At 42.4% G+C, this 25,154-nt stretch overlaps 1 protein-coding gene across 1 annotated transcript; it reads left to right on the top strand.

Moving 5' to 3' along the window:
* The first annotated feature begins 378 nt into the window (after positions 1-378).
* LOC135521282 (Golgi-associated kinase 1A-like) lies at positions 379-22,927 on the top strand. Its single transcript, XM_064947203.1, has 5 exons — positions 379-810; positions 13,154-14,650; positions 20,873-20,995; positions 21,852-21,955; positions 22,363-22,927. The coding sequence occupies exons 1-5, from the start codon at positions 808-810 to the stop codon at positions 22,565-22,567; spliced, it is 1,932 nt and encodes a 643-aa protein (XP_064803275.1). The 5' UTR covers positions 379-807; the 3' UTR covers positions 22,568-22,927.
* Positions 22,928-25,154: the final 2,227 nt, after the last annotated feature.

Genomic DNA, 25,154 nt, shown 5'->3' with positions numbered 1-25,154 from the left:
GTCCACTGTGACTCATTTGCCAAGGAATGGATAGTGAGCTTAATACTTTACAATTCAACGCATTTCAAAGTGGATAAAAAGCCACATTAATTCATTTATATGGGTCTGGTTCTTATCATTTATTGCTCTCATCCACCAAGGATATTTGTTGTCTGTTATTCAAATTAGGCTTCATGACTCATTTAAAAACGTGATCTGCAATTTCAACGCGCCTGTCTCCAGTATATGGACAGCTAGACCACGCAAGCGCTGCGCGTGCAGGCCGCCTGCTCTCAAATTACAGCGCATTCCTAGAGTCTACTAAATTCCCATCCAGTCCCAGAAAGAGGACTTTTACAGTGAAATAACCGTCTCCGAAACGCACGGGTCCCTTGGGAGTGAGGGCTGCATGTGATATATGCCTATGCTCCACTAAAGCAAAACTGTGGGTTGGGATTTCTTCTGGAGAAGTAGGCTACCACGAAAGTTTGAAGCCACTGAAACGTACCGTAGCCTACTTAAGTATTGTAATTTGCGAGATTTAATGTTACCTTTATTAATGCCAAAGTACCCTACAATAATGACAACTGCAATGTAGCCTATAGAAGGAGATTAAACATAGCTCAATTCAAATGATCAAGTGATAGTCTATTGAAAAAGCACAGTGGAGAAACCGGAGACTTTACGCACGCTGCATCTTCAGAACCATTGCTGTCTTGTCTTCAATCACGTTTGTGTAACCATATCTACATGGCGTCACCGGACGTGTTTGCACTATAATAAACGCTGTAAACTTTTCTTGTGGAATGCACCCGAGTGGGGAAAACGATGGTAAGTGTGGTTCATGTTTCCTTTAAATCATCATTCTATTTTTGCTGCCCGATAGCACAATTTCAAACTTTGTTTTAGTCTGTGCATCCACGTGAAAGTGTTGCATTTGCATAGTCTTGCTGCACTTTTGTTGATTTTCTTCCTGATAAAGCTGCAGAATAGACAACTTCCAAACCGTTTGGCTAAAAAAGCTAAACCAATTATATCTGTAGACTACACTATATCGCCAAAATAATGTGTGCCTTTATTTCATGTGATACGGAATTGTAATCCTATTTAGCCTGAAGGAAAAGAAGCAAGAAAGTGGTCAGCCCAGAGCATTTTGTTATCGGTCACATTTTGACACATCAGCACCAAGAGCTGACTTCCATTATCCATTCTGTCTGTTCTGCACTGACTCCTGATCAGAGAAACTTGTGAAGTGTCATTACTTATGGAAAGAGTATCAGTAGAATGAGTGGAGAGACTAGAAGTAATAAAGGTTTATATTCCGATTATCTTGCATATTAAGACAGAATGATAATTTATTATATTAATCTGATAGAAAATGATATGTTCATGCCTTACAAATATTAAAGTTGATAGTAAACCCTCTTACAGAAAGTTTTAAAAGGTTTTAGTCAAAACACTCTTTCAACTAGGTGATCAGGGATCAAGTCTGCCAGTTCCACCAGCCAGCCCCTGCAGTCTCACAGTTTCTTAATTGATTCCATACATGTAGACAGGAGACCCTGGTTTGAACAGCTCCATGGAATCCAATAATAACTCCAACTTCTCATCTATTGGACCTTAAATGAAGCTTAAGGAGTATTGTATCATGAATTTTACAACTTGTTATTTATTGTTATTTTTACATTTTGAGGAGCACTACTACCCCTGGTGTTTGCCACCCTAGACTGTATTGGAATAGTGATCAGCTCCTTCTGCATGCAATGTTTCTGTGCTCAGACATCAACTCAAAGCTCAAGTGAGGTAGAGAGAGGCATCTTTTCTCTTCAAACACAAGCATGCACTGACTACAACCTCAACCTCAAGTCTGCCTCAAGTCATTCAAGGGGCACCATTGGAATTCACTGCTGTACTAAGACACACAAAAAAAACTCCAGCACCAAAGGATATTGGTTAGACACAATGCACTGTGAGTGCCGTCCATCCATGGTTGGATTCTCAGCTGGGATTTCAGTTCCTGGGTTTGCTTTGAAAGTGAAAGCAGTGCCATAACTTTGTGCGCTTAAAGTGAGGGACAACCACTGTCAAATACCATATTCCAGGCAGTATCGGGTCTCGGAGCAGAGCAGTCCACATAAGCCCATGGTTCCTGTCTCAGACAGGATGGAATGCTTGTTGCCTCAATGCATTATGAATGACCCATGTAATATTGGCTTCCAAGTAAATATGTTAGGAGGACAGGACTCCACACCACTGCAGTTCAGGGGGACAAAACCACGACCTCTCAATTTAGAAAACACTTAACATTATGTTGCCCTTATGCCATAAACTAAAGATAACATTAAGTACTTAAAATTATTGAATTGTAATGAAAAGACTGGAGTCAAATACAGTTTCATATTAGTCCTAAACAGGTTCTACAGTATAGTAGGACTATAGTAGGACTCCGTGAATTAGGCAACAATTACCATCCAAACACTGACTGAACTTTTATAACTCACACACTTTCCGTCTAGGTTTTAGTGTATGTGTGTGTGTGCGGTCAGTGAAACCTATACAGTATACACTTTCATAGGTTTCAGTGTGCACTGTGCAGGAATTCTGCCTAGTGAGCTGACCTTTTCACTGGGAAGAAGGAACATGTCATAACAGCTCTGAGCTCTGGCTATAAGCTCCTGTTTTATGAGGCCTGATGGGTTTGGAGCGACTTTACATCTCCCAGTCCCAGAGAGCATTAGGGGAAAGATGGCTCCTGGTTAAAGGTTGATGGTAAGATTAGACCGGGGATGTGGCTGCAGGACTGTGTGCTACCGAGGTGTCCAGAGTGTGTATATTGATGAAAAAATAGGTCCAACTGGGGACCAGGAAAAACGCTGATGTGTTGTAGGTGGTTTATGATCTCAGTAATCCTCATAGAAAATACATTTGCAGGAGGGGAGAGGGTGGGAGGGGAGGAGAGGTCTGGCAGGAGGTTTCTATCACCAAATAGTGATGATTTTGTTGGTAAATCAATCATTTGTCTTGTTTTTGTGTTACGATAAAGAAAGAATGTAATGTTGCTTATTCTGGGCCAATTTTGCACCAAAGATGTCATCCTTCTGAGGTTCCTCTCTTGCCATGTCAGATTAAAATCAGACCTTCTGAAATGTGCTCACACACTGCAGCCATATGGTTAGAACATTCTTGCTCATGTTTTTCATAGCTGTGACTAAGGCCTGAAGTTTAGAACACACAGTATATCCCTAGGCATCATTCCTTAATGAACTAACATACATGACTGGTGGAAGCATGACAATTCATTTCAATTATTTAGTCTATCAGGCTTTTTTGTGAAATGTTTAGATTATGATTTCAACTTTAAACAGTTGAAAAGGCAAACATGCTCTCAAGTCGGTACCAATGTGTGTGTGTGTGTGTGCAGTGGTGGGAAAAGTACCAAACTAAACAAATAATTTCAACATTCAGACATCATTTACAAACGAAGGAAAGAAAGGAAAATGTATGGAGTAAAAAGTACAATATTTTTTTAAGGAATGTAGTGAAGTAAAAGTAGTCAAAAATATGAATACTAAAGTAAAGTACAGATATCCAAAAAAACTACTTAATAAGTAGTACTTTAAAGTATTTTTACTTAAATACTTTACACCACTGTGTGTGTGACATTATTTATCACTGTGCAGGCAGGGTCTGGCACAGGGCCTATAAAGGGCACTGCAAAGAGCAGCGCCTCACTGACTACTATTAAGGCTCCTGCTTAACATCTCTGTGTCTGTGTGAGTGTGTGCGTGTGTGTAGTAAATAGCAAATGTATTCAGCCGGCTAAATGCATCAACAGTGTGCCCCATGGGAAGTCAGTTGGCCGGCATTCATTTACATGCATAGAATACAATGTTATCAGCAGCTAGCCACACTGCCACAGGACAGTCAATTGACCTTAAGCAGTTTATACTGCAGGTGGGTGATATCAATTTGTAATTCAAAATCACATTAGGACATGCTGCTCTCATGCATCATGTGAATAACTGAAATATTGACATTTAGTACAAATAAATGCACACTAGTGTCCTGTTCAAATTGCCATTGTTCTTTGGGATCTTGACAAGTAACTGACTGATGACCTCACCATAGACTACACTGATCCTCTTGTCTTGTAGGCTTTACCTTGTAGATTTTCCTCTGACACAGTGGCAGTATAGCCTTGGGGAATGTTTGGATCATGACTCCCAGTATCTCACACATCCATCCATACAGTACTGCACATACAGTTTGCCTGTCACACTTCAAGATGTTTTCCACCGTCATTCAGAAAACCTGCGATGGTTTGACTACTGTGATAACAGGATCTTGACAGTGATCCAGAGCTGTCCCCACCTGCCTCTCCAGGCAGGCCCTGATCTGCTCGCTGCTCGGGAGGGTGTGTGTGTGTGTGTCTGTGTGTGTGGAATATGTGTAGTGGTCTCTATTTGTCTCTTTTGTGTCTGATTGAATTTGATTGATATCAAGTCAACACAATCAAATTTATTTCTAAAGCCCTTTTTACATCAGCTGTCACAAAGTGATATAATCAGCACTGGGCTGACTTCTTCAGTCTCACACTGTGTGTGAGTGAATCATTGACTGCAGCAGATCGGCTGTTGTCACACTCCTATACTGTGTGCTGACGTCTCTGCCATAACAAAGAGGCGTTGCTGATCATGCACACGTATACACACACGTATACACACAGGCACATACACGTAAACACACAGATATACACACAGGCACAGCGACACGTATACACACAGACACATACACGTATACACACACGTATACACACAGACACACACACGTATACACACAGACACACACACGTATACACACAGACACACACACGTATACACACAGACACACACACGTATACACAGACACACACACGTATACATACACGTATACACACAGACACACACACGTATACACACAGACACACACACGTATACATACACTTATACACACAGACACACACACGTATACACACAGACACACACACGTATACACACAGACACACACACGTATACACACAGACACAGACACACACACGTATACACACAGACACACACACGTATACATACACGTATACACACAGACACACACACGTATACATACACGTATACACACAGACACACACACGTATACACACAGACACACACACGTATACACACAGACACACACACGTATACATACACGTATACACACAGACACACACACGTATACACACAGACACACACACGTATACATACAGACACACACACGTATACATACACGTATACACACAGACACACACACGTATACATACACGTATACACACAGACACACACACGTATACACACAGACACACACACACGTATACACACAGACACACACACGTATACATACAGACACATACACGTATACACACAGACACACACACGTATACACACAGACACACACACGTATACACACATACACGTATACACACAGACACACACACGTATACACACAGACACACACACGTATACACACAGACACACACACATATACACACAGACACACACACGTATACATACACGTATACACACAGACACACACACGTATACACACAGACACACACACGTATACACACAGACACATACACGTATACACACAGACACACACACAAACACGCGTGCACAGGACAGGCTAAGCAGCAGACGGTTGCCCCTCTTCTCCTCTCTATCTCCCCATCTCTCTTTCACTCTCTTACTCTTTCTCTCTATCTGTCCTCTCATTCTCTCACACACCTGCAGACTTCCCTTTGTAGATTAACATCATCAAGTCATTACACTGAGGGTCTCTCTGTGTGCAGAGGAGAAGCACACCTGTATCAGCCTGGCTGTCACTCAGAGAGAGGCTCGGTTAAAGAGGACAATAAAAGCACTGTTGTTCTGTTTGGGCCCATATCTCACCACTCTTTCTCCCAGGTCCTGGGGTATAAAGCAGAATATAGACCAAACAGACTAGCCCATTATGAGAATGTCTCTCTGTGGTATAGTAAGAGACCAGTGGAAAGGAGGATATAGCTGATGCTGACTGGAGAGGCGAATGATGAGCAGCAGTTTCCGTCATGGGACGAGCTGGTTTCTTTTCCCATGGGATGGGGTCGTTGCAGTGAAATATGCATCATCAGGTATTGTCAAGGTCACTTGGAACACAGCATTGCTATAAATCTAGAGAGAGCGAGAGAGAGAGTGTTTGAGTGTACGTGTGTGTGTGTGTGTTGCCAGTAAGACTACTTTAATCCAGCCTGGGGCGTCATGTGCATTACTGCATCACATCCTCTTTCTCCCAATCTCCCTCATGAAACTGTGTTCAACCAACCACACAGTTTATTCCTTTCCTTTCAGTATAGCCATCTTGAGATAATGTTTTGCTCCGTAACACTTCCGGTCAGTGTGATCTCTCAGGCAGCAGAGATGTGGTGACTGATTCAATTAAGGTCTTCCCCTGTCTGACATCAGTGGAGAGATCTCATGCTGCCTTTTCCATGCCATCATGTCATATTACTGTCAGATGATGGACTTTGTTCTCCCTCACCAGTCAACACTACAGCAGAATTGTTTGTTGTGATGTTCTGTATGGATTTACAAAGCAGTCAGTGGATTTATTGCATATTCTTTGTTAGCCTTTTTGTTGTATGTGGTTTATTGAAAGGGAGGTTCTCGCTTATTTTTCTCTTTCAAAGTTGCCTCAGCGCTGGGACTGAATGGTCATGTGAGACAGTAATTATCTCTATCTTTGACTAGAACATCTCTTTAATGCACACAATAATAACCTACATGAACATGGAAGCAATTCATTTCATGTTAGAATATACCCCCTAAACCTCCTGTGCCCATTGTCACGAACCGGCTCGAAGTTCGTAACAAAAGGGAAACAACGTGGAGACAAGGAATAACAAAATATATTTATTAAATAAAGTAAACTAAATACATTTAATAATGGTGTGTGTAATCAGTTGTGTAAGTGAGTGTTTGCCTGCATAAATGTGATAATGCAGGGTGTTGAAAGGTGCCAAAGCAAACAAACAAAAGGCCACAAAGACAACCACAACAAAATCTATAAAGGTGTCTGCATGGAGAGAGTCTCCCCCATGAATGGGGAAGAGGTGTATTTATCCCAGAACACACCAGGGCCCAGGTGTGTCCCATGTCGCTGACGACCCTCCTGGCTCCACCCACCAGCATCCTAATAAGGAAAACGAGAGCAAAGAGAAAGAATAGGGCAGACAGAGTGGGAGGGTTGTCACACCATACACACAGATAGACACACGTGCACTTAAGCGAATAGATATGTTTTCACACAATTTCACACGTACAATTCATACATGCCCATTACCAAGTAGATGAGGCCCATTAACTGAATAACATTCTGTGTGTAGTCACAGTGTATCAGTTTTGCCATGGTAGAATGGCGAGAGAATGTACTCCTTTGTCCTGCCATGCAGGAGTTTCATTCTCAACGGGTGATTAACTACAACATATTAGCAGGAAAGAGAGAGCGCCTCCCTCCACATGCTAGTGTACGTGGTTATGCTAATAGAGCTGCAGTCCAGTGCTTTTCCAGAATATGACTGTGACAGTCCCTAAAGCCTGATCACCAAGCCTGTCTGTTCTCCTCCCACTGAACAAGGCTACTTTAGGAGCTCTTTTCAGATGCTATTCTCTGTGTAATATTAATGCTATAGCAACTACAGTATTCACCCTCACCCTTTCTCTCTCCCTTTTTCTCTCTCTCCCCTCCCTACTTCGACCTTTCTCTCCTCTTTCTCCTCCTCCCCCTCCGCTAAACATAGAAAATAATGAGACTGATTTTCTCTTAATCTTCTTTGAAACATGTAAAGCAATTGTTGCATGTCTCAGCATTCCTGCAAACCTGTCCTCGAGCGTTCCGTCTACTAAAGGAGAAGAGATGTAAAAAGAATGGACCAGAAGGTAAAGGCATCAGACACCTGGCCTGCTGAAACGAGTGGGAGGCTATAGCCTAATGTAATTCCAGCCTTGCGGTTGTCATAGCTGGAATTAGACTGAAGTGGAACACAGACAAATGCTGAACAACAATTGGTAAAGATCACTGCAAGAAAGGTAATTGATGAGGATGACTCCACTCAATAAAGTGAAGCTGTATTCTTCTAGTGTTCTTTGTGTTAGATAGAGTTGAAGTCGGAAGTTTACATACACCTTAGCCAAATACATTTTTTCAGTTTTTCACAATTCCTGACATTTCATCTGAGTAAAAATTCCCTGTCTTAGGTCAGTTAGGATCACCACTTTATTTTAAGAATGTGAAATATCAGAATAATAGTAGAGAGAATGATTTATTTCAGCTTTTATTTCTTTCGTCACATTACCAGTGGGTCAGAGGTTTACATACACTCAATTAGTATTTGGTAGCATTGCCTTTAAATTGTTTAACTTGGGTCAAACGTTTTGGGTAGCCTTCCACAAGCATCCCACAATAAGTTGGGTGAATTTTGACCCATTCTTCCTGACAGAGCTGGTGTAACCGAGTTAGGTTTGTAAGCCTCCTTGCTCGCATGGACTTTTTCAGTTCTGCCCACACATTTTCTATAGGATTGAGGTCAGGGCTTTGAAATGGCCACTCCAATACCTTGACTTTGTTGTCCTTAAGCCATTTTGCCACAACTTTGGAAGTATGCTTGGGGTCATTGTCCATTTGGAAGACCCATTTGCGACCAAGCTTTATCTTCCTGACTGATGTCTTGAGATGTTGCTTCAATACATCCACATAATTTTCCTCCCTCATGATGCCATCTATTTTGTGAAGTGTTCCAGTCCCTCCTGTAGCAAAGCACCCCCACAACATGATGCTGCCACCCCCATGCTTCACACGGTTGGGATGGTGTTATTCGGCTTGCAAGCCTCCCCCTTTTACCTCCAAACATAATGATGGTCATTATGGGCAAACAGTTCTATTTTTGTTTCATCAGACCAAAGGACATTTCTCCAAAAAGTACGATCTTTGTCCCCATGTGCTGTTGCAAACCGTAGTCTGGCTTTTTTATGGAGGTTTTGGAGCACTGGCTTCTTCCTTGCTGAGCGGTCTTTCAGGTTATGTCGATATAGGACCCATTTTACTGTGAATATAGATACTTTTGTACCTGTTTCCTCCAGCATCTTCACAAGGTCCTTTGCTGTTGTTCTGGGATTGATTTGCACCTTTCGCACCAAAGTACATTCACCTCTAGGAGACAGAAAGCGTCTCCTTCCTGAGCAGTATGGCGGCTGCGTGGTCCCATGGTGTTTATACTTGCGTACTATTGTTTGTACAGGTGAACGTGGTACCTTCATGCTTTTGGAAATTGCTCCCAAGGATGAACCAAACTTGTGGAGGTCTACAATTTTTTTTCTGAGGTCTTGGCTGATTTTCCCATGATGTCAAGCAAAGAGGCACTGAGTTTGAAGGTATGCCTTGAAATACATCCACAGGTACACCTCCAAATGACTCAAATTAGGTCAATTAGCCTATCAGAAGCTTCTAAAGCCTTGACATCATTTTCTGGAATTTTCCAAGCTGTTTAAAGGCACAGTCAACTTAGTGTATGTAAACTTCTGACCCACTGGAATTGTGATACAGTGAATTATAAGTGAAATAATCTGTCTGTAAACAATCGTTGGAAAAATTGCTTGTGTCATGCACACAGTAGATGTCCTAACCGACTTACCAAAACTATATAAGAAATTTGTGGAGTGGTTGAAAAACAAGTTTTAATGACTCCAACCTAAGTGTATGTAAATTTCCGACTTCAACTGTAGGTGCTATGATGTGTTGTGTAGCCATGTATCAGATCATGTAGCATGTGACCTGAAAACCGTTCAACAGCAGCCATCAGCAGCCAACAGCAGCCAATGACTTTGTGTCAATTTTGTGCTATTTTGTTTTTGTGATGATTAAAATTCCTAGCAAATATGACACCAAGGCATTTGTCTTGTTGTTTTTGTGCTGTGGTTTGGTGTTGAGCTGTGTATCATACCCCCTTGCTGTGCATGTCTGCTATAGAGAAGTGCTAAAGCCACTAAGAAACAACACAACACAGTCACACGGTCACACAGACGTACAGACATACAAGGTGCTACATGCCTGACTACTAATTGGACCTGGTTGGCCAAACCACTGGGAAAACAAACTGAGTCACTGGATTCGGAAAGGATTTGGAAAGGGTCAAGACAGGGTGCATCTGTGTCACTTCCACAAAATTCCAGAACTTTGGAATGTGATTCATGTGTTTTTTGGAGAGCAGGTTCCATCAGTGTGTGTGAGTGAGTCTTCTGGCTTTGCCAGGTGGAGGCTGGTGCAGTGCGTCACTGGAGTGAGGGTGTTGGACCGTGGCATGGTGAAACTTCAGCTTTATTCACCCACCGCCAAAGAATATCTCTGCTGCTCAGGAGCTTATTACAATGTACATTACAGTATAGGTGCAGGACAGATCTTATGCAAATGAATCCCTAGATATACACCCTATGGGTACTTCTGTAGATATGAGAGGATTGGATAGGTGCAAGCAATATGGCGGGAATTTCACCTGGCCTATCAGAGGGCAAGATGGAGCTACCACCATATTCTGGTGGTATACTATATTCTACCTATCCAACTATCTCAGATCTACTATTCATATGCCTGGGGGTAAGCTGGGTAAGTAGTAGATCTTATTCAGACAGGGATCTCCACGGACATCTAAAAGCCCATCAGGACCCCTGACTCAGTCAGAACTACTGGCATGACATTCTTTCAGAAGAGCATAATGAAATCCATTCACAGGTGGGTTCTGGGAAAGCTGTAAAACTGTCGTCAGCCAACGACTGGGAAAAGATCTCACGGGTTTGAAACATTCCTTAGGTTGAATTCCCTCAGAGAGAAAGAGAGGAGCGAGGACAGGACAGAGGCAGGCAGAGGGACAGCTGATGTAGGTTGTCTTTCTGAGAGATGACTGCTTTCACCTACTATTGGTTATGTAATTAGTAGAGTTGCATTGTGGGCCAGTAAAGTTGATCCTTGATGGCAGTTTCTCACTAGTCACTGTTACTAAATATTAATCTAAATGTAACACAGACAAAATAGAAAGATTAGAAACAAAAAGATGGAAGAAGCTCAGTTATGTTCATAATAATACTGTATGTATGTGAAGATCGAATGGAACCGTAATATTTAGTCTTTAGTATTTTATTAGGATTCCCATTAGCTGTTTCTAATAGGGATCTTCCTGAGGCCCAAACAGAAATTAAACATGACATCATACAAAACATCATACAAATTTACATTATTGTATTACAATTTTACAATACTATATTACATTACTAAGAATAATGTGTGGGTGCGTATGTATAGCATGTGTTAGTGTGTGTCTTCAGAGTCCACGTTGTGCAGTGAGGTGGTGTTTTTTAAGGGTCATTTTTTTCTGATTTTATTGCTTGGGTTAACTGAGGTGGGAGAGAGTTCCATGTCGTCATGGCTCATAGCCTCTATAGGTATACCATAGCCTCTATCGCTCTGTACCATAGCCTCTACAGCTCTATACCATAGCCTCTATCGCTCTGTACCATAGCCTCTACAGCTCTATACATTAGCCTCTACAGCTCTATACCATAGCTCTATACCATAGCCTCTATAGCTCTATACAATAGCCTCTATAGCTCTATACAATAGCCTCTATAGCTCTATATAATAGCCTCTATAGCTCTATACCATAGCCTCTATAGCTCTGTACAATAGCCTCTATAGCTCTGTACAATAGCCTCTATAGCTCTGTACCATAGCCTCTATAGCTCTGTACCATAGCCTATATAGCTCTATACAATAGCCTCTATAGCTCTATACCATAGCCTCTATAGCTCTATACCATAGCCTCTATAGCTCTATACCATAGCCTCTATAGCTCTATACCATAGCCTCTATAGCTCTATACCATAGCCTCTATAGCTCTCTACCATAGCCTCTATAGCTCTATACCATAGCCTCTATAGCTCTCTACCATAGCCTCTATAGCTCTATACCATAGCCTCTATAGCTCTATACCATAGCCTCTATAGCTCTCTACCATAGCCTCTATAGCTCTATACCATAGCCTCTATAGCTCTCTACCATAGCCTCTATAGCTCTATACCATAGCCTCTATAGCTCTATACCATAGCCTCTATAGCTCTCTACCATAGCCTCTATAGCTCTATACCATAGCCTCTATAGCTCTCTACCATAGCCTCTATAGCTCTATACCATAGCCTCTATAACGCTATACAATAGCCTAATCCTTTCATTGATATGTGATTCAGATAAATAACTGCATCTGGATTTACCATAGATTTGAATAACATTGAGAGCATATTCCATAGAGATCCATCTGAAAGGATTCATCTCTATGGCAGACTTACTCTATATGTGATGGAGACTTTATGGAATGGGACCGGTTTGTATTTAGGCCTATGCCACAGAAAAGTAATTCATCATCACAGAGGCTGCAGTAGAAGTAAGACATTCAGAATCTGGCTGTGTCCCAAATGGCACCCTATTCCCTATGGGCCACGGTCAAAAGGAGTGCACTATATACCATTTGGCACGCAGTGTCTATCAGCACATTCTGGATGATCTGGCGTGCAAAACGGAATGCTGCAATATCTATGTGTTTGCCATAGTATTTGTCTCAACTCAGTAACTGTAACTCTCCTGCAATATAAGCTGAGGAAACCCAGCTGTGGCTGAAAAGGGCTTTATTTACACTTGTGTGCATTGCAGACGGGATACATGTGGATCAACTCTCTCTCTCTCTTGCTCTCTCTCAGTGTTTTAAACAGAATAACTTACCAAGTCATTTTTATTTTTAAGCACAGGTTGTTTCATCTCTATGTTTTTGGTTTGCCCTTGTCCTTCAGTCTGTGTACCGATATTTGCATTTGTCAACCTCTGAGAGATTCAAGTTTCCTCTTCTGTAAACACACACTGGAATCTGAGCTGTTCAGTTCAAGTGGCCGACCAGTAACCGTACAGTTTAGAGAGTAAATATATGATCTTTGATTTATGGCTCTGCTCCATTATAATCATGGCTTTTTGGTGGTTTGCTCCCAACTACAGACCTAACATTCTCTTTGTTTTCTGTTTCCCATGCATGCAGGCCTTACGAGTGTGGTCCAAGATCTGCTGCAAGAGGTGGGCAGTGTGGGCCTTCCTCCTCCTCTTTACCCTGTCTGTGGTGGTGATCAACATCCTCCCCTTCCCCCCCTCTGAGACACGCAGGCTGCCCTCACGAGGCCTGAGCTCTGCTGGAGCCGGGGGGTATAGAGCGAGGGCAAGACCCAGGGAAAGGGCCTCATTGGCCCCTCACCACCAACACCATCTTCCTCTACCCCTCAAAGGTCACAGTGGAGGTTGGAAGCAGAGTGACAAAGTCAAAGAGTCCTCCGAGCGTCACCTGGTGAAGGACCAGCCCAAACTGGATAGGGTAGCAGCTAGCATGCCAGATGAGAGAACTCACAGCAACTACAAGAAGAATCGTAAAACTAAGGGCATCGCCTCCAAAAGGAAAGAGAAGAAAGAGATGCCGCCAAGTTCTATTAGAGACAAACAACATGATTCCCCGCCATTGACAGTCAACGCTGTGCTAATAAGGTGTGTTGGAAGCCATCTAACCAACTGCAGTGGTTCAGAGCTCTCCACCCAGCCATCACCTCTTCCCAGACAAGGGAACCTCCACCCAGCCGTGACCCAGACTGTAGCGCACAGCCAGAGCCGCCCTTCTACTGCCGCCCTTCTACTACTCGGCCTGTCTGACTCTGAGCACAAATGTACTCCAGATGAGCAGAGGCAGGACCAGGGGCAAACCATGCAGGCAGGGAAAGCAGGGAGGAAGAACCTAACTAAGCAGCAGGCTGTGAAAAAGGTCCCTAGAGAACTCAGGAAACGTGACAGACAGCCTTCGTCTGGGCATAAAAAGACCCGGCCCACAGCACAAACAGCAGCAGAGCCAGAGAAAGGGAGTGAGGGGGAGGCCCACTGGTGTAAGATGTCAGCTGGAGAGAGGGAGTTCCCAGACACTGACACACGTAGAATAAGGACTGGGGACCCTGACTCTGTGCCATGGCTCAGCAAGGACGACATTCACAAGATGGAGTTCCTCTCGGGCAGTGAGGTTGTCAGTAAGGCCAGACTCCCAGCCCACGGACAGGTCCTCCATGTAGGGCTGGGTGCCCCTCATCATCCCCCTTCTCTTGGGACTCCATTGGCTGACCACAGTGGACACTGCCAACAGGGTCTGTGTGCCCTGATCAAACGTCCAGACGACTGGTTCGAAGTCTTCGCTTTCCATTTAGACCGTGTTCTCGGCTTGAACAGGAGTCTGCCCACAGTGCTCAGGGACTTCCACAGTGACATCCTGCCTTATAAATACACCAGAGGGGCAGCCAGACCCGTGGTGTGGTGGGACCCAGGCATCCAGCACCTGGCTGATGATGACAATGACCAGAACTCGTTCCCTCTCACCTGGCCCCAGTACCAGAGCCTGCTGAGGGCAAGGTGTGGAAGTGGCAGCGGCGTGGCCCTCAACGAGACCCCCTGTGTGGGGGTTCACCATGCGGAGTGGGGGCATCTGGCACTCTTTGACTTCCTCCTACAGGTATAGAACAACTAATAACACTGTATCCTCCAATCACACTTGTTAAAGCCTTTTATTTAACTTATTGACAGAATTGATTTGAACGTTTAAGAGATACATTGGCTAGAGTTCAGAGGTCAGAAAAACTGATAGGTAGTGGATGTGACTGTTTTTATAGGTAGTGGATGTGACTGATTTTATATGTGACTGTGTCACGTTCTGACCTTTATTTCCTTTGTTTTGTCTTTATTTAGTATGGTCAGGGCGTGTGTTGGGGTGGGCAGTCTATGTGTGTTTTTCTATGTTGGGGTTTTGAGTTCAGCCTCGTATGGTTCTCAATCAGAGGCAGGTGTCGTTAGTTGTCTCTGATTGACAATCATACTTAGGTAGCCTGGCTTTCACTTTTGAGTTGTGGGTGTTTGTTTCCATGTGAGTGTTTGTTGCCACACGGTACTATTTCGGTTTTCGTTCATGTTCACATTCATTGTTTTGTATTTCATAGTGTTCAGTTTATATCTTAAAATAAACGTTATGGACACTTACCACGCTGCGCATTGGTCCTCCGATCCTTCTCGCTACTCCTCAGAAGAGGAGGAGGAATGCCGTTACAGACCGTTAGATGTGACTGTTAGATTTTATATGGCTCCTAATGCCAGGCATTCTAACCCGATCTTAATTCCTAACCTTAGCCATAACCTTAACTCATTTTTATCCTGATGTGCCACTCAAATGTACACATCCAAACTTCTATATCCTTTCAATCACACCTTGTGAAGACAACCTATGGAAATAATGCATAGACTAGAGTTCTGATTGAAATCTCACCTCACCTTGAGAGATGTAGGGTACCGTAGTGGTTAGAGTGTTGCGCTAGTAACCGGAAGGTTGCAAGTTCAAATCCCTGAGCTGACAAGGTACAAATCTGTCGTTCTACCCCTGAACAGGCAGTTAACCCACTGTTCCTAGGCCGTCATTGAAAATAAGAATTTGTTCTTAACTGACTTGCCTAGTTAAATAAAGGATAAATAAATAAAAATGTAAGTTTTGTAAAGTTGTTATTCCAGTACGCTGTATAAACTTGACAGTTAGCTAGTGATTCACTTAACGTCCCTATGGAGGGCCCAGTTGATAAGGACTCATGAGGTCAGGCAGACTGGGAAAACTCATGGCAGCCAATGGTCCTTGGTTGTGTCCCAAATGTCACCATATTCCCTATATAGTGCACTACTTTTGACCAGAGCCCTGTGGGCCCTGGTTAAAAGTGGTGCACTACAAAGGAAATAGATTGCCATTTGGGATTCAGCTCTTGTTTTGCATTTATATTAAAGAACATTCTCACTGGATGAAATCCACCGACCTTGTCTAATAGTAGGCTGGCAGTCCTTGATAATGAGCCTATTTGAGCACTGGATTGTATTGCCAAGGTATTATCATCTGAAGAACTCTACTCACTAAACTGCCTTTGATTAAAAGATACCAGCCAATGAAAAGAGTGTGGAGATCTCTCTGTCTGGAGCGATAAATGTAATTGATTATCAGATAATTATGTTTTTTCATGGATCACAGGTAGAAGGGTATTGTTGTGAGTGCATCCCATCAGCTTACTAGACATACAACATAATGAGTCATTACTTCAAGCATCGGCTGTCAGTGAAGCTTATCGATCCCTGCAGCTGTACACAGCCCATCTGTAAATAGCCAATCCAACCAACTACCTACCTCATCCCCATATTTGTTTTTGTTTTTTTCTGTTCTTTTGCACACCAGTATTTATACTTGCACATCCTCATCTGCACATCTGTCACTCCAGTGTTAATTTCTAAATTGTTATTACTTTGCTACTATTGGTCTATTTATTGCCTTACCTCCTTACTTTATTTGCACACTCTGTATACAGATTTTTTATTGTGTTATTGACTGTACGAATGTTTATCCCAGGTGTAACTCTGTGTTGTTGTTTTTATCGCACTGCTTTGCTTTATCTTGGCCAGGTTGCAGTTATAAATGAGAACTTGTTCTCAACTGGCCTACCTGGTTAAATAAAGGTGAAATAAAAAAATGTTTAAAAAATATATAATTCTCCCACTAGATGAATGAACATTAGCATTCTCCCTACGACAGTAGATGAATGTATCAACGCAGTTCAATAAAAAAATCAACACAATGTCTGTCTCTAATTTAGCTTCAAACTCGTTTTATGATCTGCCAGTGATTTATAATGAAGTTGGAGCTCTTTATTGTGTAATAAATGATGGCTGATGGTCCTTGTAAGAGCCAGATGGAGGATCAGTGTGTGTGTGTGTGTGTGTGTGCGTGTAAAGCTGAGTAATTCTGCATGGGGAATATCTAAGCTGCCATTAGGGAATGAGAGGTGGCAATGAAGCCAACAGCCCAATGATGTGTATTGCATGTAAGAGAGAGTTAGTACGTATGGTATAGAGAGAGTACAATGTACTCGGTCTTCATCAGGCCTCTAAAGACCCGATGACTGGCCGCTGGCAGTGTGAAGTCAAAGTCAGGGTTGCCATGGTGATGCTCGGCAATCACGGATGCCTAAGTCCACATTAGGAAGGACTGAGAGGAAAGTGATAGCAGCTGCTCCTCTCGCTGTCTGTCTCTACAGCCAAAAGGAAGTCCATTTCTTTGTTTAGAAAAACCCCCAGAAGAAATAAACAGTGTGCTGGTGCGCTCAAATGGGTAGAAACTACAAGTCCATGGAGACTTAGTATTAGGTGCTCTTTGAAAAGGGTGGTCTATAACTGGCAGAAAAAAATATGGGGATGAAGGACACCACATAGTAAACAAAACATTTACATTTTAAACAAAACATTTAGAAAAACTCCATCCATTCCTTTGTTACTGCAGGGTGAACAGTCATCGTTACATAGCCAATACAGATTGCGGGCAGAATACAGATTGTTTCAGAAAATATTGTCTCACAATGAGAAGGAAACAATTTTTCTAAGGCATAAAGAGGCTGAGTAAACATAAAAAAAATGTAATGCCTCAAAAAGAGATTAGTCACAAATTGCATTCTTTGATTGTGTTCAATCTAAATTCTCTCACTCTGGAGGCTATTACAGCGTTTTATCCATGCTACCCATTCTATTAAAAATAGAAGACTATTTAATAGAGCACCCAACCACTGAACCAACTCAGCTGTAGAAAAATCTGATAAAAAGAAAGAAAGACTGTCTTATCTCTCTGTGAGATGGAATGGAATTGGTAACTGAACTGTGGGGGGAGATAATAGTGGCTGAATACAAAATGGAATGCTATTCCTATATAGTGCACCAGATTTGACTGGCTCTGATCAAAAGTAGTGCACTATATAGGGAATAGGGTGCCAGTTGGGATGCGATTAGCCACTGCATGAATAATACATGAGTAGTCTCTTTGCAGAAGTCAATACCTGTAACATGGCCAACTGTATTGATTGTATTGATTCAGTGGATTTGCTGACTGGGGCCCTGTAACACTTGTTCCTACCTGCTCATTTAACACATCTAATGGCTCTGTTGTGGAACCTAACACCAATTAGCAAGGGGAACAGTGTGAAGGACACACAGTCACACACGCACTTTGCCTGGGAAAAACAGAGGAGACAGAGGACCTTGCGCCAAGTGTCCTCGTTGTTGGTCATTGCCTTGGATGCTTTGAATTGCCATTGTAGGCTAAGAAGGCTACTGATGTATTGCTATGAATTAGTTGTGAGTAGGCTTGTTGTAATTGCTTGTGATGTTATTGTGTGTGATATAGACCTTAATAGCATGTCCTGTTTCCCAGAGACTTGGTGATGGTGTAATACTGTATGTCAACACTGGAGCCGTATCCAGGAGACTCTTGTACTCTGTCCCTACGTGAATGAGTGTATTCTAGTGTAAGGGTGAAATGTAGTAGGGATGTGAGAACTCCTGAAGGCGCTAAAGAAGTGAAGCGAAATGGTGTGGTGTGAGTTTTACTACAGAGAGGCCCAGACAGCCCTGGGGGCATATCTCACCTTGGTAACTCTCAGAGGAGTGTGGCAATGTCTTCACTTCTCAGTTTAACAACAATGACGACATTGCTCCTTTCCTCCCCTGATAGTTGGTTTGTTCGGCGGTGTAATGGAGAAGAGAATGACACCACAGGTGTTGATGTTGCATCATTATAATTAGGGATTTTTTGTGTGAAAATGCAAAAACAAATCAACTGCAGTGAATGCATACATGCATGAATAAATATTATATGATGGGTGTTAACTTTGAAAAAAGCCAAGCTTCCTTCTTTAAACAGTGATTATTGAAGTTGGTGAAGTGGAGAGAAGTCAGTCTGAAGTTACAATAGATATGAATTTAAAGTACACTTAAAAGTTTGGCTTTTCTATAGCACTCTTGTTCATAGAATTGGACTTAATGCAATACATGAGGTGGCAAAAGAAGCAGTCTTACTGCTTTGCCCTCACTGTAGGTGATTGACCTACAATGACTGATCCACCTCTTACTGTAATCAACTCTGGTGACCTCTGACCTCAAAGTCAAAGTTCCCGCAGGGGTCTGTCTCACACAAGTAACTACCTCGTCCTCATCCCTCCTCTCGCCTCCTCTCACCATCCCCCCACTCCTCCTCTCAACATCCCCCCACTCACAGGGTAGCCTAGTGGTTAGAGCGTTGGACTAGTAACCGGAAGGTTGCGAGTTCAAACCCCCGAGCTGACAAGGTACAAATCTGTTGTTCTGCCCCTGAACAGGCAGTTAACCCATTGTTCCCAGGCCGTCATTGAAAATAAGAATGTGTTCTTAACTGACTTGCCTGGTTAAATAAAGGTGAAATTAAAATTAAAAAAATTCCACTCCTCCTCTCACCTCACTCTCATGCCAAAGGCTTAAGCTGTAACTGTCACTAACTCTATCAACACTTTGCATTTGGATTTCTTTCAACAAAATGATCAATGACTGCATAGCGAACAAGCGGTAAGAGTTATTTGCTATGGTTGATGATTTCAGAAAGTAAATACATTTTCTACTTGTTTCTTGTAGTCACCCTTGAATTTCCTCTTGGAAAGCTGTTCTGGAGTCAGAAGTTCTTTATAAAGAAAGGACTGAAGAGATCCTATAAATCAGGAGTTCCCAACCTTTTTCACATGTAAAACATGTCATGCACGCACCACTTTTTTTATGACTGTTTATTGAGATAGCATATATTAAATACACCACCAGCTTGAATTTGTTTCATTTGTGGGACCTAGGAAAACAGTGTTGTTCTGAAGCTAATTTCCTAATTGTTTTGTTTGTTAATTTTTTTTTAACCCCGTTTTCGTGGTATCCAATTGTTTTAGTAGCTACTATCTCGTCTCATCGCTACAACTCCCGTACGGGCTTGGGAGAGACAAAGGTTGAAAGTCATGCGTCCTCCGATACACAACCCAACCAAACCGCACTGCTTCTTAACACATCTAACCTGAAAGCCAGCCGCACCAATGTGTCAGAGGAAACACCGTGCACCTGGCTACCTTGGTTAGCGTGCACTGCGCCCGGCCCGCCACAGGAGTCGCTGGTGCTCGATGAGACAAGGATATCCCTACCGGCCAACCCCTCCCTAACCCGGACGACGCTAGGCCAATTGTGCGTTGCCCCACGGACCTCCCGGTCGTGGCCGGTTACGACAGAGCCTGGGAGCGAACCCAGAGTCTCTGGTGGCACAGCTGGCGCTGCAGTACAGTGCCCTTAACCACTGCACCACCCGGGAGGCCCAGTTCTACATTTTTTTAATGATAATAATCATAATAATGGATAAAGAAAATAGTCTAGGCTGTTATCAAACATGTTTTATTATGATCATTTATATGAACACTCAAGTAAATTATTCATATTCTATTTTATACAAAGTGAATAGATCAATTGATAGCCACAGAGTCACATTGTATAAGATTACTCACCAAGTAAAGGCTCAAATGACGCATAGTCCAATTTCTTTCACTCCTCGACTTTAGAAGGTCGTAGCTTAGCTTCTGAATATCATAGAGACCAATCAAATATAATCCCATGTGCATCCGAGTCGTGTCTTCCTTGGGTGTTTAACCGCTTGTTTCTAGCCTAAAGAATCACAGATCTATGTGTTGTTTTAGATCGGTATACAATCAGGAATTGTAAAAACTAAAACAATTGGGAACCTCTGCTACACAGTTCTGTATGTAATTCTATGGAAAGGACATTGTTGATGGTTAATCCCAACTAATCCATGTTCTTCCATCCCCCCGTGCAGGTGAATGATCGTCTGGACCGGTACTGCTGCGGTTTCCAGCCTGACCCAGCAGAACCATGTGTGGAGAACCTGCTACATACCAAGTGCAGGAACTCAAAGGATCTAGTGCTGGTGCACATCCTGGTAACTGTCATATCACACCCAAGAAACATCACATGGACATAATGTATGGGCCATTCTGGCTCAGACAAGGCTTACTTACTTACTTGGACATAATGTAAGACAATAGCCTGCAGGAGGTTTAGGAGGAGGCTTGTCTAAATAATCTAATAGGACAATGTAAACAAACCTCATATACCTCATATACTAAGGTCTATACATATACTAATATTGTTATTTCTATCCAGACCTTTTCTTCTTAACAAAGAGAATTCCGATGTTGGATAAAGATGATCACTATTCTTTTACAACTGCTTTGTGGAAAAATGACTCCCTCTTTCCACTGAACCTGCTGAACTATTTGAAAAGACAAATAGGATTCTATTAAGCACATTACGCTTTATTATTTCAACTGTTGTAGAAAGGAGTAAGAGTTGACTTGGTATCTATATACTGGATTCTTGACCTAGCTTACTGTAATATAGTATATCTTCTGCTGTACATATCATTCATATCACGCATAGATTGCATTTGAATTACTCCCACAGTGTTATTTGGGTTGTTAACTGGATCTGTCCTGACAATTATGATTTATTCGTTTTTTAAGATCTTTTGTGTACTTTGACATTTTTAGTACATTGATTAAGCATTTCACTGCACCCGCCATAACACTATAATACTGTATGTGACCAATAAACTTTGATTTATAGTTTGATATATAGTGAGAGGTGTAAAGGAGTAATATCTAGTTTAAATTTAGTCTCCCGAGCATTCATCTCATCTCATAATTACTATATTAATATCTATCAAAGAGATACAGTTAGTGTTGATGATACTTTATGCTAAACTATACTGTGTCTGTCTATGTTTTTTTCCACAGGTGAGGAGGGTAGAGCCTACCAGACTGGTGTTTATAGACAATGCAGGCAGGCCAAATCATCCCCATGACAACCTCAACTTCCGCTTAATAGAGGGCATCGATGAGTGAGTACAAACATCTATTATCCAGTCTCTATTCAAGGCTAGAAAGAATCATGGAAATAGGCTTAGTCTGCCAGAACTCCGGCCAAAAGTACTGCACTATATAGGCAATTGGGTGCCATTTAGGAAGCACCTTAGTGTACAGAAGCTCAGTTGAACCCTACATCAACCCCACATCACACAGCCTTAATGTGTGTTTTATAAATCCAGTGAAGCGAGTGGGCGGATCTTCACAACTCTAGCTATGCAGTGTTGTTATATCTTTCTGAATACTTCCGAGATTAAGTATAACTGTTGGTAGATTAAACTAAAATAGCCCACACCATCACAATATGCTCAGTCAATTGGGTTTGATATCCGCTGTCTGGTATTTGTCTGGATTTGACAGTCTTACTGTATTTTTATGTCAGGTTTCCAGAGAGAGCCGTATCAGTTCTCCAGTCTGGCTGCTTGGAGAGCATGCTCCTGAGCTCTCTGTATATGGACAAGCAATTCTGGGAGAGCCGAGGGGGGGCACGTGGCCTGAAACCTCTCATCCACACTGTTGAGCAAAGAGGGAGGATACTGCTGCAGCACATCCACGACAAGAGACTGAGACTAAACAGGGATTTGTGAATCCAATGGCCCAGAAGGCACCCAGCAGCACATTAATTTCATCCAGGCAGGGGGTGCCTGCGACAGACATGGAAGCCTCCTCAAGGTCCCAGCCAGCCTAAAGACACAGGCTGTGTCTTAAATGGCACCCTATTCCCTATATAGTGCACTACTTATGACTATAGCCCTTCATTGTCTATAAACACCCTAAGAGCCCTGGTCAAAGGTAATGCACTATATAGGGAAGAGGGTGCTCTTTGGGCCACAGATACAGTATGCCTGTTCCATGCTGGTTGTGGTTCCCATCCATGTTGTATCCATACATCTTGCCAACATCCCTCAAGCCAAGCAAATTATGTTATTGAAATTGCACCCTCTTCTTCTCTGACTGTTCATGAGGTGAGTTTTGTATTTTCAAATAAAAAATAGCAGATTGAAAGATCTATTTAATGTCTGATATATGAGATAAGCGTTTAGCTGCAATCTTAAAATGACAGATTTTAGATCAATGAATAGCTTCTGAACTGGATCAAGGCTTCTGGTCGATAACAAAATACCAAACCTTTCATAAGATTGTGCTCCTAAGACAATGATGAGGAAACCCACTCAATTGGGTTAAAGGAACACAGTTATTATTATTATTATTATTGCTGAACATTGGACGTATTTCCTATGTTCCAGGACATTTAGACAATGTTGACTCCATGCCAATTGATGAACAATGGACAATATATTGAAGTGACCTATAGACTGGGGTTGCTTCCTTGTGGGGATACATGTCACGACTGTTGAAGGATGAGGACCAAGGTGCAGCATGGTGAGCATACATTACTTTAAGAAATGACGCCGACAAAACAATAAACAATACCTAACAAACCGTGACGCTTAAGGCTATGTGCCATCAAACAAAGTTAACTTCCCACAAACACAGGTGGAAAAAAGGGTACCTAAGTATGGTTCTCAATCAGAGACAACGATAGACAGCTGTCCCTGACTGAGAACCATACCCAGCCAAAACATAGAAATAGAAAATCATAGAAACACAAAACATAGAATGCCCACCCCAACTCACGCCCTGACCAAACCAAAATAGAGACATACAAAGGATCTCTAAGGTCAGGGCGTGACAGTATTGTGTTGTCAGACAGCTAAATTATGGTGTTGGACTGGTGCTTGCCCACGTAGTCATGGGTGATCAGGGAGTACAGGAGTGGACTAAGCTGCACCCCTGAGGGGCCCCGTATTGAGGATCAGCGTGGCAGATGTGTTATTGCCTACCTTTATAACCTGGGGTCGGCCCATCAGGAAGTCCAGAATCCAGTTGCAGAGGGAGGTGTTTAGTCCCAGTGTCCTTAGGTTAGTGATGAGCTTTGTGGGCACTATGGTGTTGAATGGTGAGCTGTAGTCAATTAACAGCATAGGTGTTCCTTTTGTCCAGGTGGGAAAGGGCAGTGTGGAGTGCGATTGAGATTCCACAATGATTCTTTGGTTGTGGACACTAAATCATCACACCACCTCTCTTGCTCTTGGTCCTCATCTTTGTAAGTCACCTTGATAAAGCACCTGAGTGTTTTATTCGTTTCTTTATGAAAATATTTAGTGAACTCTATGACAGTGTCTAAAGCAAGGGGCCATAGCAGCACACAAGTAGACTACAGATGCATGCTGGGCCGGGTGTGCCCTCAGCTCCAGAAGTGACCACTACTGGAACGCTACTGGAGCAAAATTGGATCGAGTGAGAAGGACAAAGCATCAGCCTTTGGGAATGTCACTCCCCGCTCCAGTCAAATTGGGCACGCTCCGCTCCAACTCCACTTCACTCACATATCTGACGGGGACTGAGGTGGGAATGGGTCGGGGTTATCTTTGTATGCATTTATTTTGCTTTTGTACCTGTATCTCTCTTTTGAAAAAGAAAAATTACCAAACTAAATAAAAAGTTGGTCACAAAAAAAAAAAATTGGGCTCCTTGACAATTGATCCTTTGTTCACTTGACTGTATATGACTTCAAGAAAAAAAAAAACGAGTTTCTTTGGGTAGGAATTCACTGGTGTCTGCAAGTATGAATGTTGATAAATCTCTTCGCAATAAAACATTTCCTTGGAGTTATGGTATGTAGGGTCAAGCCAATGACTGTATATAGTGGACCAAGCCATCGATCACGTGACACCATTCATTCCTTTATGAAAACTCAACAGCGAATTGAAGCCAAATTAAGTCAGTGAAGATGGAGATTCATGTAGACATAACATGCACAGTTGGAGCTACTCCAAGAAGGGACGTTGCAGACAAGTTTAGTGCTGTCTCTCTCATTGAGTAATTTAAGTTGAAGGATGACCGGGATACTACAGGCTGCCATTAGCTATTAAATTGTCCTTATAACTTCTTATGTGTGTGATTTTAAAATAATTGGCTGAAGGACATACTGTACATATGTTGTAAGAGAAGCAATTATTAGTACCATAATTGTCTTAGATTTTTATTTACACAAAGATTGACCATGAAGATTGACATTTTTCCATTCACTATAATGGAGGATCCTGTTTTCTTCCTTGAACTTCCGTGGCTTCAATGAGAAGGGCAGTCATTCTCCCTTGGGTCAAGCAC

This window comes from Oncorhynchus masou, chromosome 29 (genome assembly GCF_036934945.1).
Source record: "Oncorhynchus masou masou isolate Uvic2021 chromosome 29, UVic_Omas_1.1, whole genome shotgun sequence".
Classification (NCBI taxonomy): domain Eukaryota; kingdom Metazoa; phylum Chordata; class Actinopteri; order Salmoniformes; family Salmonidae; genus Oncorhynchus; species Oncorhynchus masou.
Note: the sequence above shows the minus strand (reverse complement) of the source record. Positions and strands in the feature narration are given on the sequence as shown.

Bases quoted from the DNA above. Each gene is read 5' to 3' on its own strand.
- LOC135521282 (XM_064947203.1), top strand. The intron at 14,651-20,872 runs GTATAGAACAAC...CCCCCCGTGCAG, and splicing joins TCTTTGACTTCCTCCTACAG to GTGAATGATCGTCTGGACCG. The intron at 21,956-22,362 runs GTGAGTACAAAC...TTTTTATGTCAG, and splicing joins TTAATAGAGGGCATCGATGA to GTTTCCAGAGAGAGCCGTAT.